The sequence below is a fragment of the Aythya fuligula genome, chromosome 2 (assembly GCF_009819795.1).
Source record: "Aythya fuligula isolate bAytFul2 chromosome 2, bAytFul2.pri, whole genome shotgun sequence".
NCBI classification, from domain to species: domain Eukaryota; kingdom Metazoa; phylum Chordata; class Aves; order Anseriformes; family Anatidae; genus Aythya; species Aythya fuligula.
In genome coordinates this window covers 57429827-57449586 of record NC_045560.1, presented here as the reverse complement: position 1 = coordinate 57449586, position 19760 = coordinate 57429827, and the positions used below count along the sequence as shown (strand labels likewise).

Genomic DNA, 19760 nt, shown 5'->3' with positions numbered 1-19760 from the left:
AGATTTCCACAGCATTTATTTATTTTTTCCCCCTTCCTTTCTATGAACAGCATTTGTTACAGGTGTAGTGTACACCTTCCCCTTATCTCACGCTACAAGGCTCTTAGATCCCTTAGGTGCCTAAAGTGGGATGCAAAATCACAGAATCACAGAATTTTCTAGGTTGGAAGAGACCTCAAGGTCATCGAGTCCAACCTCTGACCTAATGCTAACAGTCCCCACTAAACCATATCCCTAAGCTCTACATCTAAACATCTTTTGAAGACTTCCAGGGATGGTGACTCCACCACTTCCCTGGGCAGCCTGTTCCAATGCCTCACAACCCTTTCAGCAAAGAAGTTCTTCCTAACATCTAACCTAAAACTCCCCTGGCGCAACTTTAGCCCATTCCCCCTCGTCCTGTCACCAGGCATGTGGGAGAACAGGCCAACCCCCACCTCGCTACGGCCTCCCTTGAGGTACCTATAGAGAGCGATAAGGTCACCCCTGAGCCTCCTCTTCTCCAGGCTGAACAAGCCCAGCTCCCTCAGCCGCTCCTCGTAGGACTTGTTCTCCAGGCCCCTCACCAGCTTCGTCGCCCTTCTCTGCACCCGCTCAAGCATCTCCATGTCCTTCTTGTAGCGAGGGGCCAAAAGGTGATAAAAAAATATATGACAGGATTTATAACTCTTTTTATTACTATTGTTATTTATTTTCTTTTCTATTTTCTTTTTTTTTTTTGTCCCTGTCCCTGTCCCTGTCCCTGCCTCTGCCCCTCTCCCTTTCCTCGCCCCCCCACCCGCCGCCATTTTGTGCCCAGCCCCGCCGGGGAGGGGCGCGGCCTCCCGCCCGTCGCACTCGCTGACGTCACGCCAGCTGCATCGCGACGTGGCCTTAGCCGGCGGAGCACCCGGTAATGGCGGCCTGGGGGGACCGGGGGCACCTGAGGGGACCGGGGAGCGGCGTGGGGTCTCGTAAAGGGCGGCTGGGCTGGGCTGGGCTGGGTTTCACGTTACGGCCAGCCCTCAGGCATCTGGTACTAACTGCTCCTGGGGCTCCTTTCTTTCAGACAGCCTCCCCTGTCGCCGTACGTGGCAGCAGCTCTGCTAAATCTGCCCGCCTGTCCCTGCGGGTGGCCATGGACCAGGTGATGCAGTTCGTGGAGCCCAGCCGGCAGTTCGTGAAGGACTCGATACGGCTGGTCAAAAGGTGCACCAAGCCTGACAGGAAAGGTAAAGCGGGACCCGGTGCTTATGCCCTCCTATACTTTTAACGTGTTGTGTGTGTGAGTGGTTTTGTTTCACTTGTCCTGAGTGTTCTGAGTGCTTCTCAACTGATTTTTTATTTATTTTATTTTTTTTTTTTTTTACTGACACCTTTTGAAGTCGATCAGCAAGAGATTTCATTCATTGTCAGGTTGGCAGGGGTTTTAGTGGCTGCTGCCTACCATGCTCCACTTCATGGTTCCCATCTGAAAATAAGTGGGCCTACCAGTTAGGTACTGTCCTGTTGTGGGGACTTAAGACGGTGTCTTAGTGTGACAAACATAATTGCAGCTTTTCCATTTTTGATTATGTATTGGGGATTATTGTCAGGGCCTATAGAGGAATGAAAGAACAATAATGGAATAAATGTGCCATGAGTTGTTATGGACTGTGGATCTATCCAATTCTGCTTACTGCTATTTAAAAAAAAAAAAAAAAAAAAAAAAAAAAAAAGGATCAGTTCTATGCTTTGTGGGAAGCATCATCATCTTGCTTAATAATCTCATCTGTCTTCTGAAAAAAACACATGCTTGTTTCTCAATTGTAATGCTGTTTGCTCTTGAACTGCTTCCAGTGTTAATCCACTTTCCAAAGACAGCTCTCTCCAGAGGTCACTAGTGAACTTCTCCTGTATGCCATACGCTGGGCTTCCTAGACTAAATTTTCTTTCTGTTTTTGCAGAGTTCCAGAAGATTGCAATGGCAACAGCGATAGGCTTTGCAATAATGGGATTTATTGGCTTCTTTGTCAAATTGATCCATATCCCAATCAACAACATTATTGTGTAAGTAAATATGAAACTTCAAATTGCCAAGTTCTGCATTCATTTTTACCTGTTCGATTTTTAAACAGAGTTAGCGAACCGTTACAGGATTCATGTTGCTTTAGTATCTTGTGCATTTCACATTTTACTATAATATGACAGGTATTGGTAGGTAAATGTTCAAAGAGCTTGCTGAGGAAGTAAATCATTACTTCTGGGTTCACATCTTAGCATACTGCGAAATATTAGATCCGTTGTTCTTTAATTTTTCTAGTATGTGCTTCAAAAATGAACATCAAATATCTTTGATTTCCAGAATGTCAGTGTATAACAATTACCTTATTTGGATATTGCATACTCTTAACTGTTTCCAGTTTATAATTTCTGAATCCAGGATAAATGCATGGAGGGAAAGATAAAGAAAACTGTGATTATTTTGGAAGATGGCAGTGCACAGAACGAACTACTCTTTTATTTACTAAATGCCAGATATGTTTGGAACTCTTGTTTTTTATGTAATATCATAAAATACCTTTTGAGGTAGATGTTGCAGCATGAAAAACTTCACCCTTAGATTTGATTGGCAGCTGTGGTACTTGCTATTAATGGCACTAGTTGAAACTCAGATTCTTCAGAGCTGATGTCATCCCTTTTCCAGTTGGGTTTTCTAACCTGTGTGGAACAGGTAAAATACTGTTCTGGGACTGTGAAACATGGCTCGCTTAGGCCTCTAAGAGTTGTCCTCTAAACAAAGAAAAATGTTTGAAAATAGGAGTTAGCTGTAATGGTAATACCTTCCTAACAAGGCAATGTAGGGAGGCTAAATTAGACTTCAGATGGGATCACTTGAAGGTACTCAGTTAGTTGAAACTGATTATTCTGTTTTTTCAACAGAGGCGGCTGAATGCTCACGGTGAAGGACAAGACATCGTGACGTTTGCTGCAAAGATTTCACAGCTTTGTAACTTGTTCACTATTAAACAGTTTTGGGTTTTCACACATTGTTGTCATCTTATTTCTCTTTCAAAGTGCACGCAATCATACTTACCTACCGTGCTTTTTTTTTTTTTTTTAAAAAAAACCAACACATTTATTGTTACAGTTGAATGAATAATTCAAGTAGAACAGAATAATTCAAGTAGGAAGGAACCTCGAAACACCCCTAGTCCAACCTCCTGCTTAAAGCTGGGTCAGTGCTGCATTCTGACGAGGTTGCTCAGGGCTTTGTCCTGTTGTGTCTTGAAAAACATCAAGGGTGGAAATTGTACAGCTTGTCTTCAGAAGCTGTTTGAATACTTAATTTTTCTTTCAGTAGACACTATTGTTCAGCAAAAGTAGGCAGTGGAAAACATCATTACTGTAACCTCTCAAGTGGTGACTCAAAAGTCTATCAGCTGGAATTGTTGTCATTACTTTCTAGAATCACTATCATTACCCCTAATTCTTTCTGCATTTGGAATTCCTATTAGGCTGTATTACGTACTTGACTGGAAAAAAATCCATCAAAAAACAAACTTGCGGTGCTGACACTATGCTGATGGCAGAATTAAGGAAGCAAAACTTGGTTATGAGGATGTGCAGTTTGAGTTTAATTTAGTTTTCAGAGATATTAAGCAGTCTTTGAGACATTCAACCACAGAGTTGTTCACACTGCTGGACAGGATGTATATCCTTACCAATTGGTTTTGGATACTGGTTGTGTCAGGCAACTGCACATAAAATTGTAAAGGCCTCTGCATGTACTGACCAACTGATTTCACTTATTAAATGACTGAATACTCTGATTTAAAAACTAAGCCTGCGGAAATTGGTAGATGCAATGCACTTCATATTGAGAGCAAGAAACATGTATTTCACTGCAAAAACCTTGCTGTAAATACTTGGTAATTGTAGAAGTTACAGTGCTATTGTGTGTTACAGGTTTTTATAATCAGTTAATATTGTGAAATCCAATATTGGTATTGCAGCAAAACCAAAGCTGCTTCAGTGGACACGCCTTACAAGTACGAAGTTTCAACTATTACTCTTACTGAGTAATCTTCACCAGCACCTATTAGAAATAGGGAAAGAAAAATATTTGAAATTACATTTCATGCTATCACTTTTTAATAGTGAAGTTTGTTTACCATATTTCCTTTTGGCAATGGGGGAAAATAGTTTAATATTGGGATAAAATAGTTTAATATTGGGATAGCAAGCACGGCATTGCTAGTAGGTCAAGGGAGGTGATTGTCCCGCTCTACTCTGCGCTGGTGCGGCCTCACCTCGAGTACTGTGTGCAGTTCTGGGCACCACAGTATAAAAAGGACATGAAACTGTTGGAAAGTGTCCAGAGGAGGGCTACGAAGATGGTGAAAGGCCTGGAGGAGAAGACGTACGAGGAACTGCTGAGGTCACTGGGCCTGTTCAGCCTGGAGAAGAGGAGGCTGAGGGGAGACCTCATCACAGTCTACAACTTCCTCGTAAGGGGTTGTCAAGAGGCAGGAGACCTTTTCTCCATTAACACCAGTGACAGGACCCGCGGGAACGGGGTTAAGCTGAGGCAGGGGAAATTTAGGCTGGACGTCAGGAGGGGGTTCTTCACAGAGAGGGTGGTTGCACACTGGAACAGGCTCCCCAGGGAAGTGGTCACTGCACCGAGCCTGTCTGAATTTAAGAAGAGATTGGACTGTGCACTTAGGCACATGGTCTGAACTTTTGGGTAGACCTGTGCGGTGTCAAGAGTTGGACTTGATCCTTAAGGGTCCCTTCCAACTCAGGATATTCTATGATTCTATGATTCTATAAAATACACTGTAAAAATATCCAAACCATCAAAATATCAGTTCTTTGCATCCACTTCTGATTGCAGTCATATGGGGTGGCAGAATGTCTTCTGATCAAGTAGTGAGGTACTGGAATGAAGTACTCAGTTGTTAATCATCTTGATTTGGTTATGACTTCTATTTCAGGCCTGTTTTCCATTCAGTACATAAAATCAGTGCATGCTTATTCGTGTAGGAAGAGTTTTATTGTCTTGATTCAGAGAAATTTGAAATTTTGCAGAAATGTGAGTTGGATCAGAAAAGACAGCTGTAGTTCATCTTATGTTTTGATAGCCATCGTCCACAGCAAAGGCTTGTCTGTCTCAATGGTCACAATCCCAGAGTTGTCGTAGGTATTGGAAGTACTGACGAGTGTTCCAAACTTCAGCACCTGGTTAGCTACAAAAAAAAAAGAGGCTTAGTGGTACCCATGAAACAGCTCAGTAAATCTAATGTAGATAAATAATATCTAAAATAGATGTTTTTATTAAATATTAATTGCGGTGTAACATTCTTCATGTCCCTGTTCGGGTGCCATTTGTGGTGTAATGACCACATGGGCACCAGGGTTCTTTAAGGATCAATAACTTCTACTACTTTATTGAGGACATAGCTTCTGCTTTTTTACTGAGGACATCCTCATGGCCTCATTGTTAAGAGCACGATGTTACCACCAACCATGGGGCTTGTTGACCCCCACGGCAATACTCCCACAATTAATTTAAAATACTAATTATAAGGCTTGTATGAAACACTATCAGATGACTTGTAGAACAAGCTGATACTTAATCCCTAAATGATCATTTTGAGTTTACAGCAGATGATTACAAGAACACATAGTTGAATGTTCCCCAGTGTTTCACATCTGTAAATTCGTATTTCATTAGCTCTGCTCAAGTACAGTTCTAGACGAGGTATTTCAAGTAAAATGTGGCAGAAGGTCTTGCTGCAGTTCGAAACATAAGATTTGCTTTAGCTCAGCAGCGAGCCTCCTGTATCTCACAGTTCTAGAGCAGAGGCTGGCAGCTAGTGGTATTATTTAACACCTCTGCTCTGCAGCAAGTGACTTACATCTCCTGTCGTATGCGTAGTGAGGTAGGTGTCCATCTGCATTAGAAACCAAGTGGTGTTACTCTATGACAAATAGCTAATGTCATTTCCAGGGGAGATTAACACTGCAGCAGTGCAGCTGTAGAAGTTTTAAACGATTGTTCTGTACTGTTTTAGCTGATGTTTTAAGGGTTGCATAAGCTTCCTGCAAAGATAAAAAGTTCCCCCAAACAATGCAATTTAACCTTTAGCCTCCATTTCTTCACTTTCAGAGGTAATGTGCTTGTGTTTGCAAATATATGAACTTTTTGAACATGCATATATGCCCCAAAAGCACACTAAGGCTAGTCCTGTATTAGTCCTTGTAAAGGTTCACAATAAGAACTCCCAGAACTGTCCTTTCTTAAAAAGTCTATAAAACAATCCAAATGACAAGTGCCAGGTGGTGATCAAGAAGTGTGCAAAGCAACTTAGGTTCTATTTCGGGGTTTGTACAGGACGAAGATAAATTTTCCAGTCGTGGATGTGAACATGGGCTATAACAAACTCCTGTGCAGCAATGTAGTAACACAAGGCATGCTATGATGTCCACCAGTTGCTATAAGCAACACAGGGAGTTGACCCTGCCAGGATGTATGGCGTAAAAATGAGGGACAGTCTGACAAAGGGCAGGGAACACAGCATGGTTCATTGTCTTGTGCCAAATCTGCACTTGCCTGTACTCATTTCTGCTCCCACTCTAGTTACTGGCCTGAAATGCAGTGAAGAAGTGGTTTCGGCTGCTAGACAAATGTGGTTGGAAGGAGAGAACAACACCTGAGTTTCACTGCTGCTTTAACCTGAAGATTCCTGCCATTTGAGTATCTTGGGAGCATGGAGCATAGCTGCAATGCAGTGCAGATCAGCAAGGAAAAAACAATAACAACAACAACACAAAAACAAAACAAACAAACAAAACAAACAAACAAACAAACAACAACAACAAAAAACAAAACCAACACACAAGAAGTGCTGTACTAGCTAGTTACGTACCTAAAATAAAGCTGCTAGATTTCTGTCAGGATGATTTTGGACACGCATTGGCGCTAGGCAGGGTACTAGCCAAATGGCAGGACAAATGAGTTCTGGTGTTTGCCTTCGGTGAGACAGCAGAGGCTGACGGGGCTGAGCCGTGCTACAAGCTGATGCCCTGCACTAGGCTGCCAGAGAAGCTGGATTTCACCCTTCACAGATAAGCAGGTCATTTAATGAAGATGAGGTCACACATGGGCAGGGTTCCCCATGTAAAAAATACTGCCAAAACACTACTGTTCTAAGAATTGAATTTAATACTGACTGGAAACATGCAAAACTTGGTATTTAGCTTAAAATACTTGTTGACACAGGAAAAAAACACAAACATTTGTGGTTGCTGCATAGTGAAGCTTGAAGAGAAGGAAATCCCCAAACTGTGTGGAGACACACAGTTTCTTACTCTTCTTTTGTATAAACCCACTCATTTAGTGTCATTTATTGCTTCTTGCTCAAGACTATCAGAATAATTCTTCCTGTTACAGCTTTGCATATGAAATAGCAGCTTTGTAGAAGGCGAGAATTAAGAACATGGCAGCTTAATGAAACAAAATCTAAAGCAGTATTTCCTCATGCATAAAACAAAGTGAAAATCCTGTTTTTTTAATAAAAAGTTCTTCCCCACTAGATGGAGCTTTTTATCTTTACCAGATTTTCTTCTGCGCAAGAATCACGGTTTGAAATGCTGAAGTGAAAAATGCAAAGACTATAAACACTGCTGTTGATTCACATTGCTCAAATGGACAAATTCCAATTACTTGGTTTCACAACCAGCCAACATCTCAACTAACATAATTAAAAATGCATGCTTTCCATTCAATAAATGAACAGTAATTAATGTGAAAAACTAGGTTTAAACCAGTAGAGGAAATAACAGGATGTACATACCTACTGCTTCTAGGAAAACTTCCTACTGTGCCATGCATTATGATGTGAAGTTTACAAGGTCAAAGAAGTGGGAAGTTCTATCAGTTCATACCTGAGCCATTTTTTTTTTTTTTAATAGCTTTTGGTCCAACTTGTTAAGTCCTAGCAAGAGCTTATGCCTTGGGAAAAACCTATTACCGAAAAAACATTCTTGCTGTTGAGGTTATTTTTCTCAAATGCCTTCCAAAGAAAACAACCTTTTTAATGTCTAATAATTAGTATTTACAGTTTTGATGGGTACCAGAAATTATTTTAGTAATGGATTTCCAATTGTGATTTATTTTTTATTTTTAACCTCAAACTGGAAAATACCTGGGATGTTTAGAATTCTCGAAATAAAAGAAAGACATTTTATTTTGGATCATTGAAAATGTTCTTTTAGACAAAGAATGGCATTTTTTTTTTTTTTAATGAGATTTTGACTGCTGATTTCAATGAAAATAATAAGAATGTTTCAGCAAAGAAAACAAATCCCCCCCCCCCCAACACCTTCCAGCAGCATAAGGAACTTTTTTTTCCCCTGAAATTCTGCTTAGTGCTTTGGTTCCAATTGAACTGGTTACTGATAATAAAGTGTTTGTGAGAAAAATACTCGATCCAGCTCTTCCAATGTAGCTGTACTGTTTTTCATCGCTCTCCATCCATAAAGTCAGCGTGTCTCAGTGGCAATGAGTCTAGGTGGCCGTGCCTCCAAGGAAAGCAGCGGGGATTACACGAGAACATAACTAAGTAGTAGTTCTGAAGTCTGACAGCTCTGGAGTTTAGAACTAAAAACAAATGCTATTCCTGTCTTCTTGGAAAAAAAAATAAATTAGAATGAAGATACAAGTTTTTACAGTGTCCTCCATGTTCTTATAGTATCAAAAGATTCTCAAGATTCTCATTTCTTATGGATTGCAATGTATCACTAATTCAGACCTACATATGGTCATGGGCAGGGCTTATTTTGATGTGGAAGTGAAGGAAAGTTTTTCTAGCCTCTACTATTATATATAGCAGGTGGTTGAATCTGTCAGGTCTTGAAAATGCTAGAAATAATTTAAAGAAGAAATATGAAGGCTCATAGATGAGCTTCCCAAAGGAGCATAATGACAAAGATCATATTTCTTAGATGTCCCTTTGGCTGACCAAATTATATGACAAAGGAGAGGCTTCATTAATCCTGAGAGCGCCCACTTCCTCTATTTTATACTATTTTATAGCTGGTCTTTTGATACTTTTTTTTTTTTTTAAATACACATGACACTGACGATGCAATGTGGGAAACGTTAATCTCAGCTGAAAGACTGTGAAAGCTGAAAAAAATCTCACAGTTGCCAGAACATCTGGAAATGTGAAACAAATGTACTCTGTAAGTAATCAAGCTGTATATATATGTGTGTGTGTATTGAGATATATTTATATACGTCTGTGTATGTTTATAACAGACATGTATATAAATACATTTTTATATATATAAAACAAAAAAATCTCAAAACTAAAAATACATTTATAAAACTCTTACCATGATTATATCTCTACCATGGTTGGGAGTTTTACTTTTTAGTTGTCAGTGCTGAAATGAGACCTAAGCTTGCTGCCAGCTGATGTGTCCACAGCTGCACTGCATGCTTTCAGCCTGGAAACTGAGCAAATAGCACGGACTCTAATTACAGCTAGGTTTGGCCTCGCCGTGTTAGGTGCTGCAAAACACTAACTCAATATGAGGTTACTCCTCAATAACTATTCATGATCTGGTAGACTTGTAAACATTATTTGTATGACTGCATTGTATCATTTAAGACACTTCCAGAAAACAAACAAACAAACAAAAACCTTCTATTAAGGTTGAATACACATCTTACAAGCTGCACTGAAGCATGACTTGAGGGTGGCATACACAGAGAAGAAATTTCTTCTTACACATACCATATGTGGCAAAAGCAAATCATGTCATTAATTTGAAAGGCTTAATTGAATGAGCAAGCCCTCTGGTTATTCCTACATCTGTACACATTTGGCTCTGGACAGCCAACGGGCACCTAATGGACATGTTTAGAGAGGAACTTATGAGAGCTCAGTCTTCCTGTCAGTCATGCCTGATGTCTTTCTCCAAAGACATTTAGGCAAATGGAAGCCTCTTAGAAACCCCTGGAATGCAGTCTGACATAATAACGCAGTGGCATATCATAAAGGTCCCCACTTCATGGAATTCCAGCAATGATTCAGGGTCCTACTGCTGTGACCACAAGTGTTTGACAGCAAACACCCTCACAAGAAGTCTAACACACACAGATATTGTGATATCTACACTATGCTTCCTTTTCTCAACCGTATGTCTCAATTACTTTCTGAAATATGTAAAGTCACACCTTGCTGATTTTCATCACTGAAAATAAAAATAGGTACAGGAATACAAGCAGATTGCCACTCCTGGCATGGATGTTTGGAATATCAAAATAATTACATATTAATTAAAAGCCTTATTATAATGAATGTAATCCTTTTCCCCCTAGGCAAACGCTGCATCAAAATGATAGAAAATTAAGATCAATAAGCTGAAACACAACTTAAAGTGAAATATTGAATTACCATTTGGTATCCTATTATAGTTTATCTGGAGAGGATTTCCCTGAAGTTCTGTGTTAGGAGCAAAAATCTGCATTTAAATGGGATGCATTAGTAATGCATGAGCTAGTGCTTTGCAGGTCACCATGTGTCTGCGGAACAGCAGCATTAATTTTGCTGTTTAAAAATAAATAAATAAATAAATAGCTTATAGCTTTTTATAGCTGGTTTTCCTTTCATTCCTCCTAGTTTTACACTTGTGATTAGACTGACTGCACTGGAATTAATCTTGGTTTACACCGATGTATACAAAGGAAAAATTGGGTCCTTGATCTCTGTGCAGTGTGAACTGCAGAACTGGAAGTTGCAAATAGCAGTAATTTACAATAAAACATGAACTATTTTCAACACTAACACAACACAGACGTACCACAAAGGCTGGCCAAGTCTACTGGGAGGGGACAGGGCCACGCTGAGTTTTGAGTAAGTGGAGATTGCTTTTGGCAATTTTTATAACTGCTGTAACTTCTGGTAACTGTTTCCGTAGCACAGGACAATGGTTTTGTAATCTCACCAGATCCATAGAGTGAGCTCACAAAAGCACAATGGCTGGCTGGCCCACAAATACCCGATTCCCCAGGTGCAGGTACTGGCAAAGAATCCCAGCCAGGGGCTCCAGAGCACAGGCTGCCTGGCTGTGTGTCGGTGGGAATGCGGGAGGTGACAACAAAAGCACTTACTGTCAAGCCTTAACTATTCCATTTGAAAAGAGAAAATATGTTAACAGAATTGCATGTTCTACCCTGGATAGAAACAACCCATGCTGGGTGAGCCTTCAGAAATGCAAATGGTTGTCAGAAGTTTTCACATTTATTTCCAGCAGACTTTTCCAGCTTTGTAATCATGGTGGTACTGTAAGAATAGCTACAACTCCTACTGTCACATCACCTGCTTGGGAGCAATTTAAAATGATAAGCTGATAAAAATTAAGGTGAGGAATAGAGTGCCTCCATGCTACTGTTGCTGCTGCAACTACTGCTTCCCCAAAATTGACAGGAATGGTCGATAGCTGCAGGAAGTTTCCATGGCTATTATCAGCATTTTAGCACTACTAATGAGATGTGTTCCAGTCTTTGGTTAAAATCAGACTTTAGACTCTAACATAATTACAGTGGCCCAGAAAGTCCGACATGGAAACTGAATAAACTATTTTCAATATTGTCTTTCCTGTCTCGACATAATTAATCTGTACCAATCCTACAGCAGTAACAATGATTTACCAAAGATGTAAGTGTAAAGATAGTCAAGGGACAAGCTGGTCTGGAGGATTATTTTGCTAAGCTAAAGGCAAAGCCAGGCTTAAGAAGTAATGTAAAAAATTTAGTTTAGCCAGTAAGAAGCAGAATGTTTACTTCATTTTTGATGCTTTCCAGTAAGTTTGTATAATGTCTGTCAAACTACTTAGAGCTCTGAGGGGCTGTACAAGTGACAGGTACTATTATTAATAACGTTCGAGCACTGAAGAAACAGCTGAAGAAATAAAATACAGCTTCAGTTTGACAGTCACTACTGTAGAGATCTTGCATATAATCTAGACAAAATAACTTGTTGCTATTTTGGTCCCTCTCCACTTTGTGTTGTAAGATAAAGAATGCTGTTCTTTGGAGAAAGAGGGGCAATGCTGAGATGCATCAGCTAATGAATTGTCTCAGTTCTGAAATTTTCCATAAGACATTCCATAGGCACATCCTGCTATTACCCTGCCATGCTTTGCAGACTTCACGGAGTTACACAAAGCTCGGGATGGGCAATCTGGTACAACACTAAACAATGAGATTAGCTGAAAACAATGGTGATCTGTCTTGGCACTTAGATCTGAAGCTCTGGTTTGACATGACTGCAAAGAGCCTAAAAATGCTTGCTATTGTGAAAGCAGTTATGCTGCCAAATTGATACAATGCATCTAATAGTGAAATCTACTGCATTTGTTAAAGGAAGATCACCACACGATTCTAGCAGATGACTACATGCAGTGCTGTAGCGGTGAAATTCCCTCTATATTCCTCATGGTCTTGCTGTTGGAGACAGGGCTGAGAGACAGGGGAGGAAGAAGGAGAAGCAATCTTTTCCTGACCTGAAGCTCAGGGCTAGTAAACCGTAGACTGTGTCTGTGCACTTAGGTTTCAGAACAACTTGACTCCAGAAAAGCTTTTCAACATACCAGATCCTGATCAACATCTTGCCTCTAGCTACAGCCATTTTCTAGCACTTCACAATAGTATGAAAAAAAACACCATCTCACAGACACCAATCTATCCTTCAGTGGGTTCAAGTGTGGTATTAGTTAATCAGAACACATAAATAATTTTTCTCTTCTATTCTTCAGGACCCTGATAAATCCAGTCACATTTATTTATAAATGAAGAAGAACAGGCAGGTAGAGAGGATTTTAAAGCAGATGCATAATATAGTCAATCAGCTTCTGTATGGTACTGTTGTTCCCACTCTCTGTAAAAACATTTGTGCAGATACAGTGATTATTCCTGTAACATCCAAACTGGGCCTGTAGCTGAAATGTGGGTATATGGATTTGCTCAGTAAATATTTACACAGCTTGGGTTAAATGGGGATCTTGCTCAAACACTCCACAGAGGAGAACAACAGCAGTGCCATAACACTGCATAATAGTTTCAGCCAGTCAACCTTCTCTACTGCCCACCAGTGCGTAGGAAAAGTTCCCAAAGTCATGTCTGCCATCAAATTTGGCACAACTCTGCTTCCTTTCTCCATGGTGTCGATGCAATTTGCCTAAGAGAGTTGATCTAAAGCCAGTCCCTAGCCAGCCCTGAAAAATGAATGTAAGCAGGCTAACTTCTCATCCTCATCACCACTGCCAGTGCTAGCTCAGATCAATATCCAGAGTCCTCTTCTCATGCACAAGTTGCTCTGTCACTGGGTTACAGTGCCAAAAGTAAATTAAATTAAATTCGACAATGCTCTGTAAAGGCTCCATCCTTCCACCAGCTTCTGCAGCATTTTGGAGGGGCAGGAAGCAGAGCAGCCCAACAGCAGCTGGCTGGAACCTGTACTCCTGGTAAAACAAAGGTGGCAATGCTACAACAGTGAAGGTCAAAGCAAATTTTTTGAACTCTGGGAGGGGTTCAACATACTGCAGATTTAACCCCTTTCCCCAGTTCCGGTCTCCATCTGACCCAATCCAGCCCATATCTGCCCAGGTCAGACTCCTGGGTGGCCACTCAGAGCCACATGCATGTTGCTCAATGGCAGCTAGCTGCTGCTCACCCATTGCAGAGCTTCTTGCCCCCACCATGAGACCTCATGTCAATAAAACTTCCAGACCATGCACTGTTAAGCACTATTAAACTGTGCCACAACCAGGGATCTGGTGTTCAAAGAGCTCCTCTGATCACTTGCCTTCATCTCTTAGCACTGGTCAGGGTGCAAGAGGATGCATGCACCTGCCCCACTGAATCCTAGCACAGCTGGTGGCACAATGACTTGTGAAGAGCAAGGCCACCTCCAATCTTGCATGCAAGCAGCAGCCCCTCTTAGCTATTAGCACTTTATTGCAAATAACCGACTTTGATCAAATTAAATCCCTGACAAATAATTTTATTATGCAAGCTTTAATAGCGAACGGCACCATTTCCTAAAAGAGTTTTATGGAAATATGATATTGCATTTACATGGAAAAATGAAAAGAACAAACTAGCGTATTCATCCTTGTGCACAAAAGGCATCATCAATAAAGCAGCTGTGCTTTTGTCTAAAACATTTCTGTGGAAGTGAGTAATTATTATTTAAAAAACCCACACTGATCTGCTACTGACAGCTCACAAGGTACACGTTCATCTACTTGCTCTCCCTGACAGACGATCTATTCTGAGCACAGGTGACTAACTAATAAAGCCCATTATACTTCTAATAGAAAAGTAATTCCATTTGTCTTTACCCTTCCTGGCACCACTGCTTCCTTTCACTGCATCAGGGTGGGATTCTGTACGAGGCTTCTAAAATGAGGTTATTTTCACCCCTACAATTGCTGTGCATTACTTAGAATTTTAGACTGTTTTGCTTTCTTCAGGAGAAACAATTAGACACAGATAATATCACCCTGAGGATCAAGCAAAAGCAATTATTTCTGTTAGAAAATGTCCCCCTAGATCTGCGTATGAACAACTAAGCTTTTTGATTTTTAATTTTATTACTTTATCTTTCTGTTAAACAAATAATTAATATGATTACTAACATTCTATGTACCTCTAATGTCTATGCTATTTCAATTATAAAGCCATTACTGATGGTTATTAATTCTATTCCATTTATCTTCAAACTTGCACGGTAAACTTACAACTTTGTTGACATTCATGGAGCTGCAGCTACTCCGAACTCACTCATAGGCAATCCAGCAAAGTGTATCTGTTGTCACCCCCTGAGACAGAACATGAAATCCAACGGGAGACATGGTTTTTAGTTCAGAGTCACTGAGTTGGATTAGACGGCTCTCCATTCCCTCAAAAAAATAAAGGATTTCATAGAAATAGCGTTGCCCACTCTGTGTCAGCAATCTTCTGTCTAAGCTACAGTCTTTTTTTTTTATTTTTTTATTTTTTTATTTTTCTGATTTCCAACAAAACTATTAACACAGCAAAGCCTATCTGAGCAAGTAATACCTGCTTCTTCCACTTTACCCACCATTAGAGCACTTGGCTTCAAGAAGGATGTGGAAGTGGTGCCTGCCTCGTATATGAATCAGTCAGCTTATTTGCATATGGGTCATTTACAGTCTTTTTTTTTGGATGTACAATTCAGATTTATTGTCAATGCTGAAAATACAAACAGCTTCTCTATAGAGGTTTGTCCACATAATTAAAAAAAGGGAGATTCATTATTAAAGACAAGTCCTGAGTCTCACTGACTGTCAAAGACTTCATTCAAGTGGAAAACTATCTACTGAGCATCCTTTAGTTAGTTGTGCTCTCTGAAAAAGTCTGATCGATTTCAAATAATGATTTCCAATAAGAACAATGCTCTTAGTCTTGGTGTGCTTCCTCCTCCTGACCTTTGGAAAGCCTTTTTTTTTTTCCTTCCCTCCTCCTTTTTACAAACTGGCTAGCAATTCATCCTCTACATTCAGAAATGTGTCCAAGCCCCGTGATTGTTGAGGATTCAGTAGTTTTGGGTACATTCTCTCTTGCTTCCTCTCCTCTAGGGAATGCTGCCTTAGCAGGGCTAGGCTATACTTTCTGCCTAGGCGGAGTGGAAATAAAGGCTTCTGCATTAATCACGCAGCCCTGTGTCAGGCACTGCCCAGGCCAGGCAATGTAAGCTCTCGACCCTCAAACGCAGAGGCCAAATGCACCACTAAATTAATGTAGTACACTGTGCGAAGACATTAAAGTTTTAACAGTGCAATTGATTCGGTGTAGTTCAACTTTCAAACACATTGGTCCAGATGGATTGCAACAGTCGCACCATGGCACAGTGATGCGTGTCAGTGGGCTCTCAAATTTTACTGTACAGAGGACATGACATTGGCTTTTAACTTAACAATAAACCACCCCCAACACACTGTGAGAAATGTGAAGGAAAAGGAATTACAAGTCCAGTAGTTGCATGTAAAATAAAGGGCTAAGCCAACTGCATTATAGCTTGTCTACTTCTGCCAACAGTAACCAATTTCTAGCACTTGGGGTTGAAAGATCTTGACAGCTACAATTGCCAAGGAAGGAAATACATCATCAGACAGCTTTTTTTTTCTTTTCTTTTTCTTTTTTTTTCTTTTTCTTTTTTCTTTTTCTTTTTTTTTTTTTTTTTTCTTTTTTTCTTTTTCTTTTTTCTTTTTTTCTTTTTTTCTTTTCTTTTTTCTTTTTTTCTTGTTTCTTTTTGTTTTTTTTTCTTTTTTCTTTTTCTTTTTTTCAGGTTACAGTGAGTTTCCGTAAAGTAAACTGATTTATAGGTCTAGGATGTTCCTTACCATCACCCGAATTACTGTCATCTTCAAACATTTGTCATTCCTCACTAATTATCAGTGTCTGAGGGTGTTGTAGAAAAAGCATTCCTATCAATAGCTAAAAAACCCCCTCCCTGAATTTTATTTTGAGCTCAAAGTCAAATTTACTAAAAATGATCGGATCTTAGCTGACATTGGCCATTTGGTGTACTCAGCATTTTCCACTGCTGTTATGTAGCCACTTCCCAAAATATGAAAACTTTCACTACATATTAAGTATCTGATTGATTGTTTAAAATGGCCACATGGGATGTCCTCTGTGAGAAGAGCCCAGCAGCTGCCCCATGGCAGATCAAGCCAGCTCCAGCTGGCTCCAAAGGGACCCTGTGGAGAGGCCCCTGGTGGAGCAGGCTGTCCCCCTGCAGCCCATGGGTCCCCACATGGAGCAGATCTCCACGCTGCAGCCCCCCCATGGGTGGAGGAGCCCCCCGGTGGAGCAGGTGGATGTGGCCTGGAGGAGGCTGCGGCCCGTGCAGAGCCCCCGCAGGAGCAGGCCCCGGGCTGGAGCTGCAGCCCGTGGAGAGGCCCACGCAGGAGCAGGGGCCTGGGGGAGCTGCCGCCCACCCGTGGGGGACCCGTGCTGGAGCAGTTTGCTCCTGGGGGATGGATGGACCCCATGGGACAGAGCCGTGTGGGAGCAGTGCTTGGAGAGCTGCTGCCTGTTGGTAGCCACCACAGGCTCAGTTTGGGAAGGACGGCATCCCGTGGGAAGGATGAAGTGTTAAGGGACTGACTGCAGCCCCCATTCAATTATTGGCAAGTGATCTCCCTGTCCTTTTTACCTCCCTTTTCATTGCGTTTTCCTCCCCTTTCCCCCTTTAAGGAGTGGGAGTGGGAGAGTGGCTATGGTGGGGTTCAGATGCCCAGCAGGTAAGTAAACACCACAGAAGTATCTGAAGAATGAAAGAATAGCATTGTAAATGGTTTTGTGATTAATCCCCCATCTACAGCGCACTAATACTACTTTTTAGAGGTGTGGCATTAAAAAAAAATTTTCCTTCTTTTTTTTTAAAGAAGGAAAAGTCAAAAAGTCATATGTGTAAGGGTTTATTTCCTATGTTACTTCTAAACTTGATTTATTTAGGTATGTTTGCTGAAAATGGAAAAAAGTCCTGACAACATGTATTTTTACATTCAAACAAGGCAGACCAACAATGAAGCATGTACCATTTCCAAATTATAAGTATTCCTTTAACTGTTGCTATGGAGTGTTGTACCAATAGTTTCAACGAGTCTGCTGCACAGTGCATTACAAGATGGATGTATCCATCACCAGTGCTAATAGCAAAAACATAATATAGCTATAATCCTTTCATTTGAATTCTTCTACACTATCCTATCCTAAATGTTCTACAACATACAAATAAAAAGTCTCCAATATTTCTCTATGTGCTTATGATCCAAGCAGAAGTGCCTGAAAATATGTTGACATATCTAAAGATTAATCCTGGGATATTCCAATCAGAGTAAACAGTCTTCATAAATAACAAGATACAGAAGTCTCAAAGCAAGTGGGAAGTACAAGTCTATTTCACCTCTTGGAAGATGTGGAGATAGACACACATTCCTCTTATTATCATAACTTTGTGAGTGTATCACTACAAAACATCCAGTGATACAGAAGAGGCCAGCATGTCTCCAAGGTAACCCTCAAAACCTAGAGATGTCTCATGTAAGCTCTGGACACAACATGAGGCCTGGTGATAACTGATAAAATGATACATCTATAACATCTATACATCTATATAATGATAGATCTATTTGTAACTAAAAGCATGTTCGCACATCAAAAGGCACATCTGTTATGGAATATGCAGCACTACTCTTCTAATAAGAGGCAGTCTTCTTTTAAGAACTCTCAAAATAATATCACATATATGCCCACTACAATGCAGACTTCATGAGACCAAGGGAAACAGCTTGCAGTGAATCTCAAAATCAGCCAAAAAGAAAGTCTGATAAGAGCTTAGACTTTATTGAAGGGTGGGTTTAGAAAACACCAGGTAAAGCACCAACATTTCTAGGAAGAACTGGATAATCTGTGCAAGTTCTGTATAGAAATCACACAATTTCTGCAGCAAAGAGGTCAGTACATGGCAAGATGTATGTCATGTCATGAGCAAGAGTGAAACCCTGATGATATAGATTTTCAAGTACAGGGCATAAGTAGAAAAGAGAGCAATAAAGTGTCAAGCCTAAAAGCTGTGAGCAAAAATGTAGTTATATGAGCTCTAACACCATCATCAGCTAGGCAGATAAATCTCTACTTGCTGCTTTCAAAGGGTACCCACAAATAGTCACAGGATTCTCGGAAAAAGCCCAGGACCTTTAAGGATGGCCAGAATACTGCAAGAAGCTCTTACTCAAATAAACCTGAGGTCGATCAGACACAAAAGGTGCTTTACAGATGTCACACATGCACAGACACACACATACACATAGTCACTGACTCGCCCTATACTGGCAGCAGACTGAAGGGATTACAAACAATGCTGCAAACTAGAAAGCCCCACTCTTCAACAGCTGGAGTACAGGAAAGTTGTGCTCAAATGTGTCATTTTGGGAGAGGGAATGCTGCTGAAGACCTAACAGTAGAAGAAAAGCCCCTTGGAGAGCTTGCCTTGCTGTAACACTACATTCACTAAAAGCAGTTTGCCTCTGTTGCTCACAGGTAAACTCCTATTAAGAAGTTTTGTTCCCTCCCTTGACTCATGGACTTCAAAAGTCAGGGGATGCTGAACACAATGTAGAGGCAGCTCCTGTAATTTGTAGAAGACAGACTGGACAATATCATTGATGTAGCGTAATGAGCCGTTTCCCTCCTCCCCACTGTGATTAATGGTGTGGAGAGGAGTTCTGTTCTCTGGGCTGATAGATGCGATTCTGGCCCTAGAGGCATGCCCTATATTAGCACTGTGTGAATACATGCATGAGAGATTGGCAGCTAGAAGCTCTGGGAGCCTTTGTTTTGTCCAGTTTACTCTTTCCTGAGCTCCTCCAGCTCGCACAATCTGTATAGCCTCTGGGAACGCAGCTTTAGAATTGGCTTACTTAATGGAAAAAGCTGCTCTTCTTGATGTATATGATGCAAAGTAATGTGACAGTGATTGACAGCTGGAGGTGGGGGAAGAGGAGAGGAAAAATGAGTTAAGTCAGGGTATGGTAAGAAGAAGCAGAAGGGAGAAGAAAAAAGAAGATTCCTCATTAACACAGCACGTGTGCAGTGGCAGAGATAAGAGTTGCTGGTTTTTATAATAATAATCATTATTAAAATCAGTTAAGTTGACACAAGTTTATGATGATAGAAATAGTACCCCAGT

The 19760-nt window shown here is 40.7% G+C and overlaps 2 protein-coding genes across 3 annotated transcripts in view; one reads left to right on the top strand and one right to left on the bottom strand.

Moving 5' to 3' along the window:
* Window positions 1-834: 834 nt before the first annotated feature.
* Window positions 835-3006, top strand: SEC61G (SEC61 translocon subunit gamma). The gene is made up of 4 exons (XM_032183092.1): window positions 835-892; window positions 1049-1211; window positions 1926-2028; window positions 2902-3006. The coding sequence occupies exons 2-4, from the start codon at window positions 1118-1120 to the stop codon at window positions 2909-2911; spliced, it is 207 nt and encodes a 68-aa protein (XP_032038983.1). The 5' UTR covers window positions 835-892; window positions 1049-1117; the 3' UTR covers window positions 2912-3006.
* A 1989-nt stretch (window positions 3007-4995) lies between these two features.
* The window catches only part of TPK1 (thiamin pyrophosphokinase 1), a 323634-nt gene continuing 308869 nt past the window's right edge, over window positions 4996-19760 (bottom strand). For both annotated transcript variants that reach the window (XM_032182789.1, XM_032182790.1), the window contains one exon: window positions 4996-5210. In XM_032182789.1, the coding sequence (XP_032038680.1) occupies window positions 5092-5210 (119 nt within the window). In that variant the 3' untranslated portion in view covers window positions 4996-5091. The remainder of the gene's footprint in view (window positions 5211-19760) is intronic.

Coding starts and splice junctions, on each gene's coding strand:
- SEC61G (XM_032183092.1), top strand. CDS start 1,118: ATGGACCAGGTGATGCAGTTCGTGGAGCCCAGCCGGCAGTTCGTGAAG. Junction 1,212..1,925: donor CACCAAGCCTGACAGGAAAG/GTAAAGCGGGAC, acceptor CTGTTTTTGCAG/AGTTCCAGAAGATTGCAATG.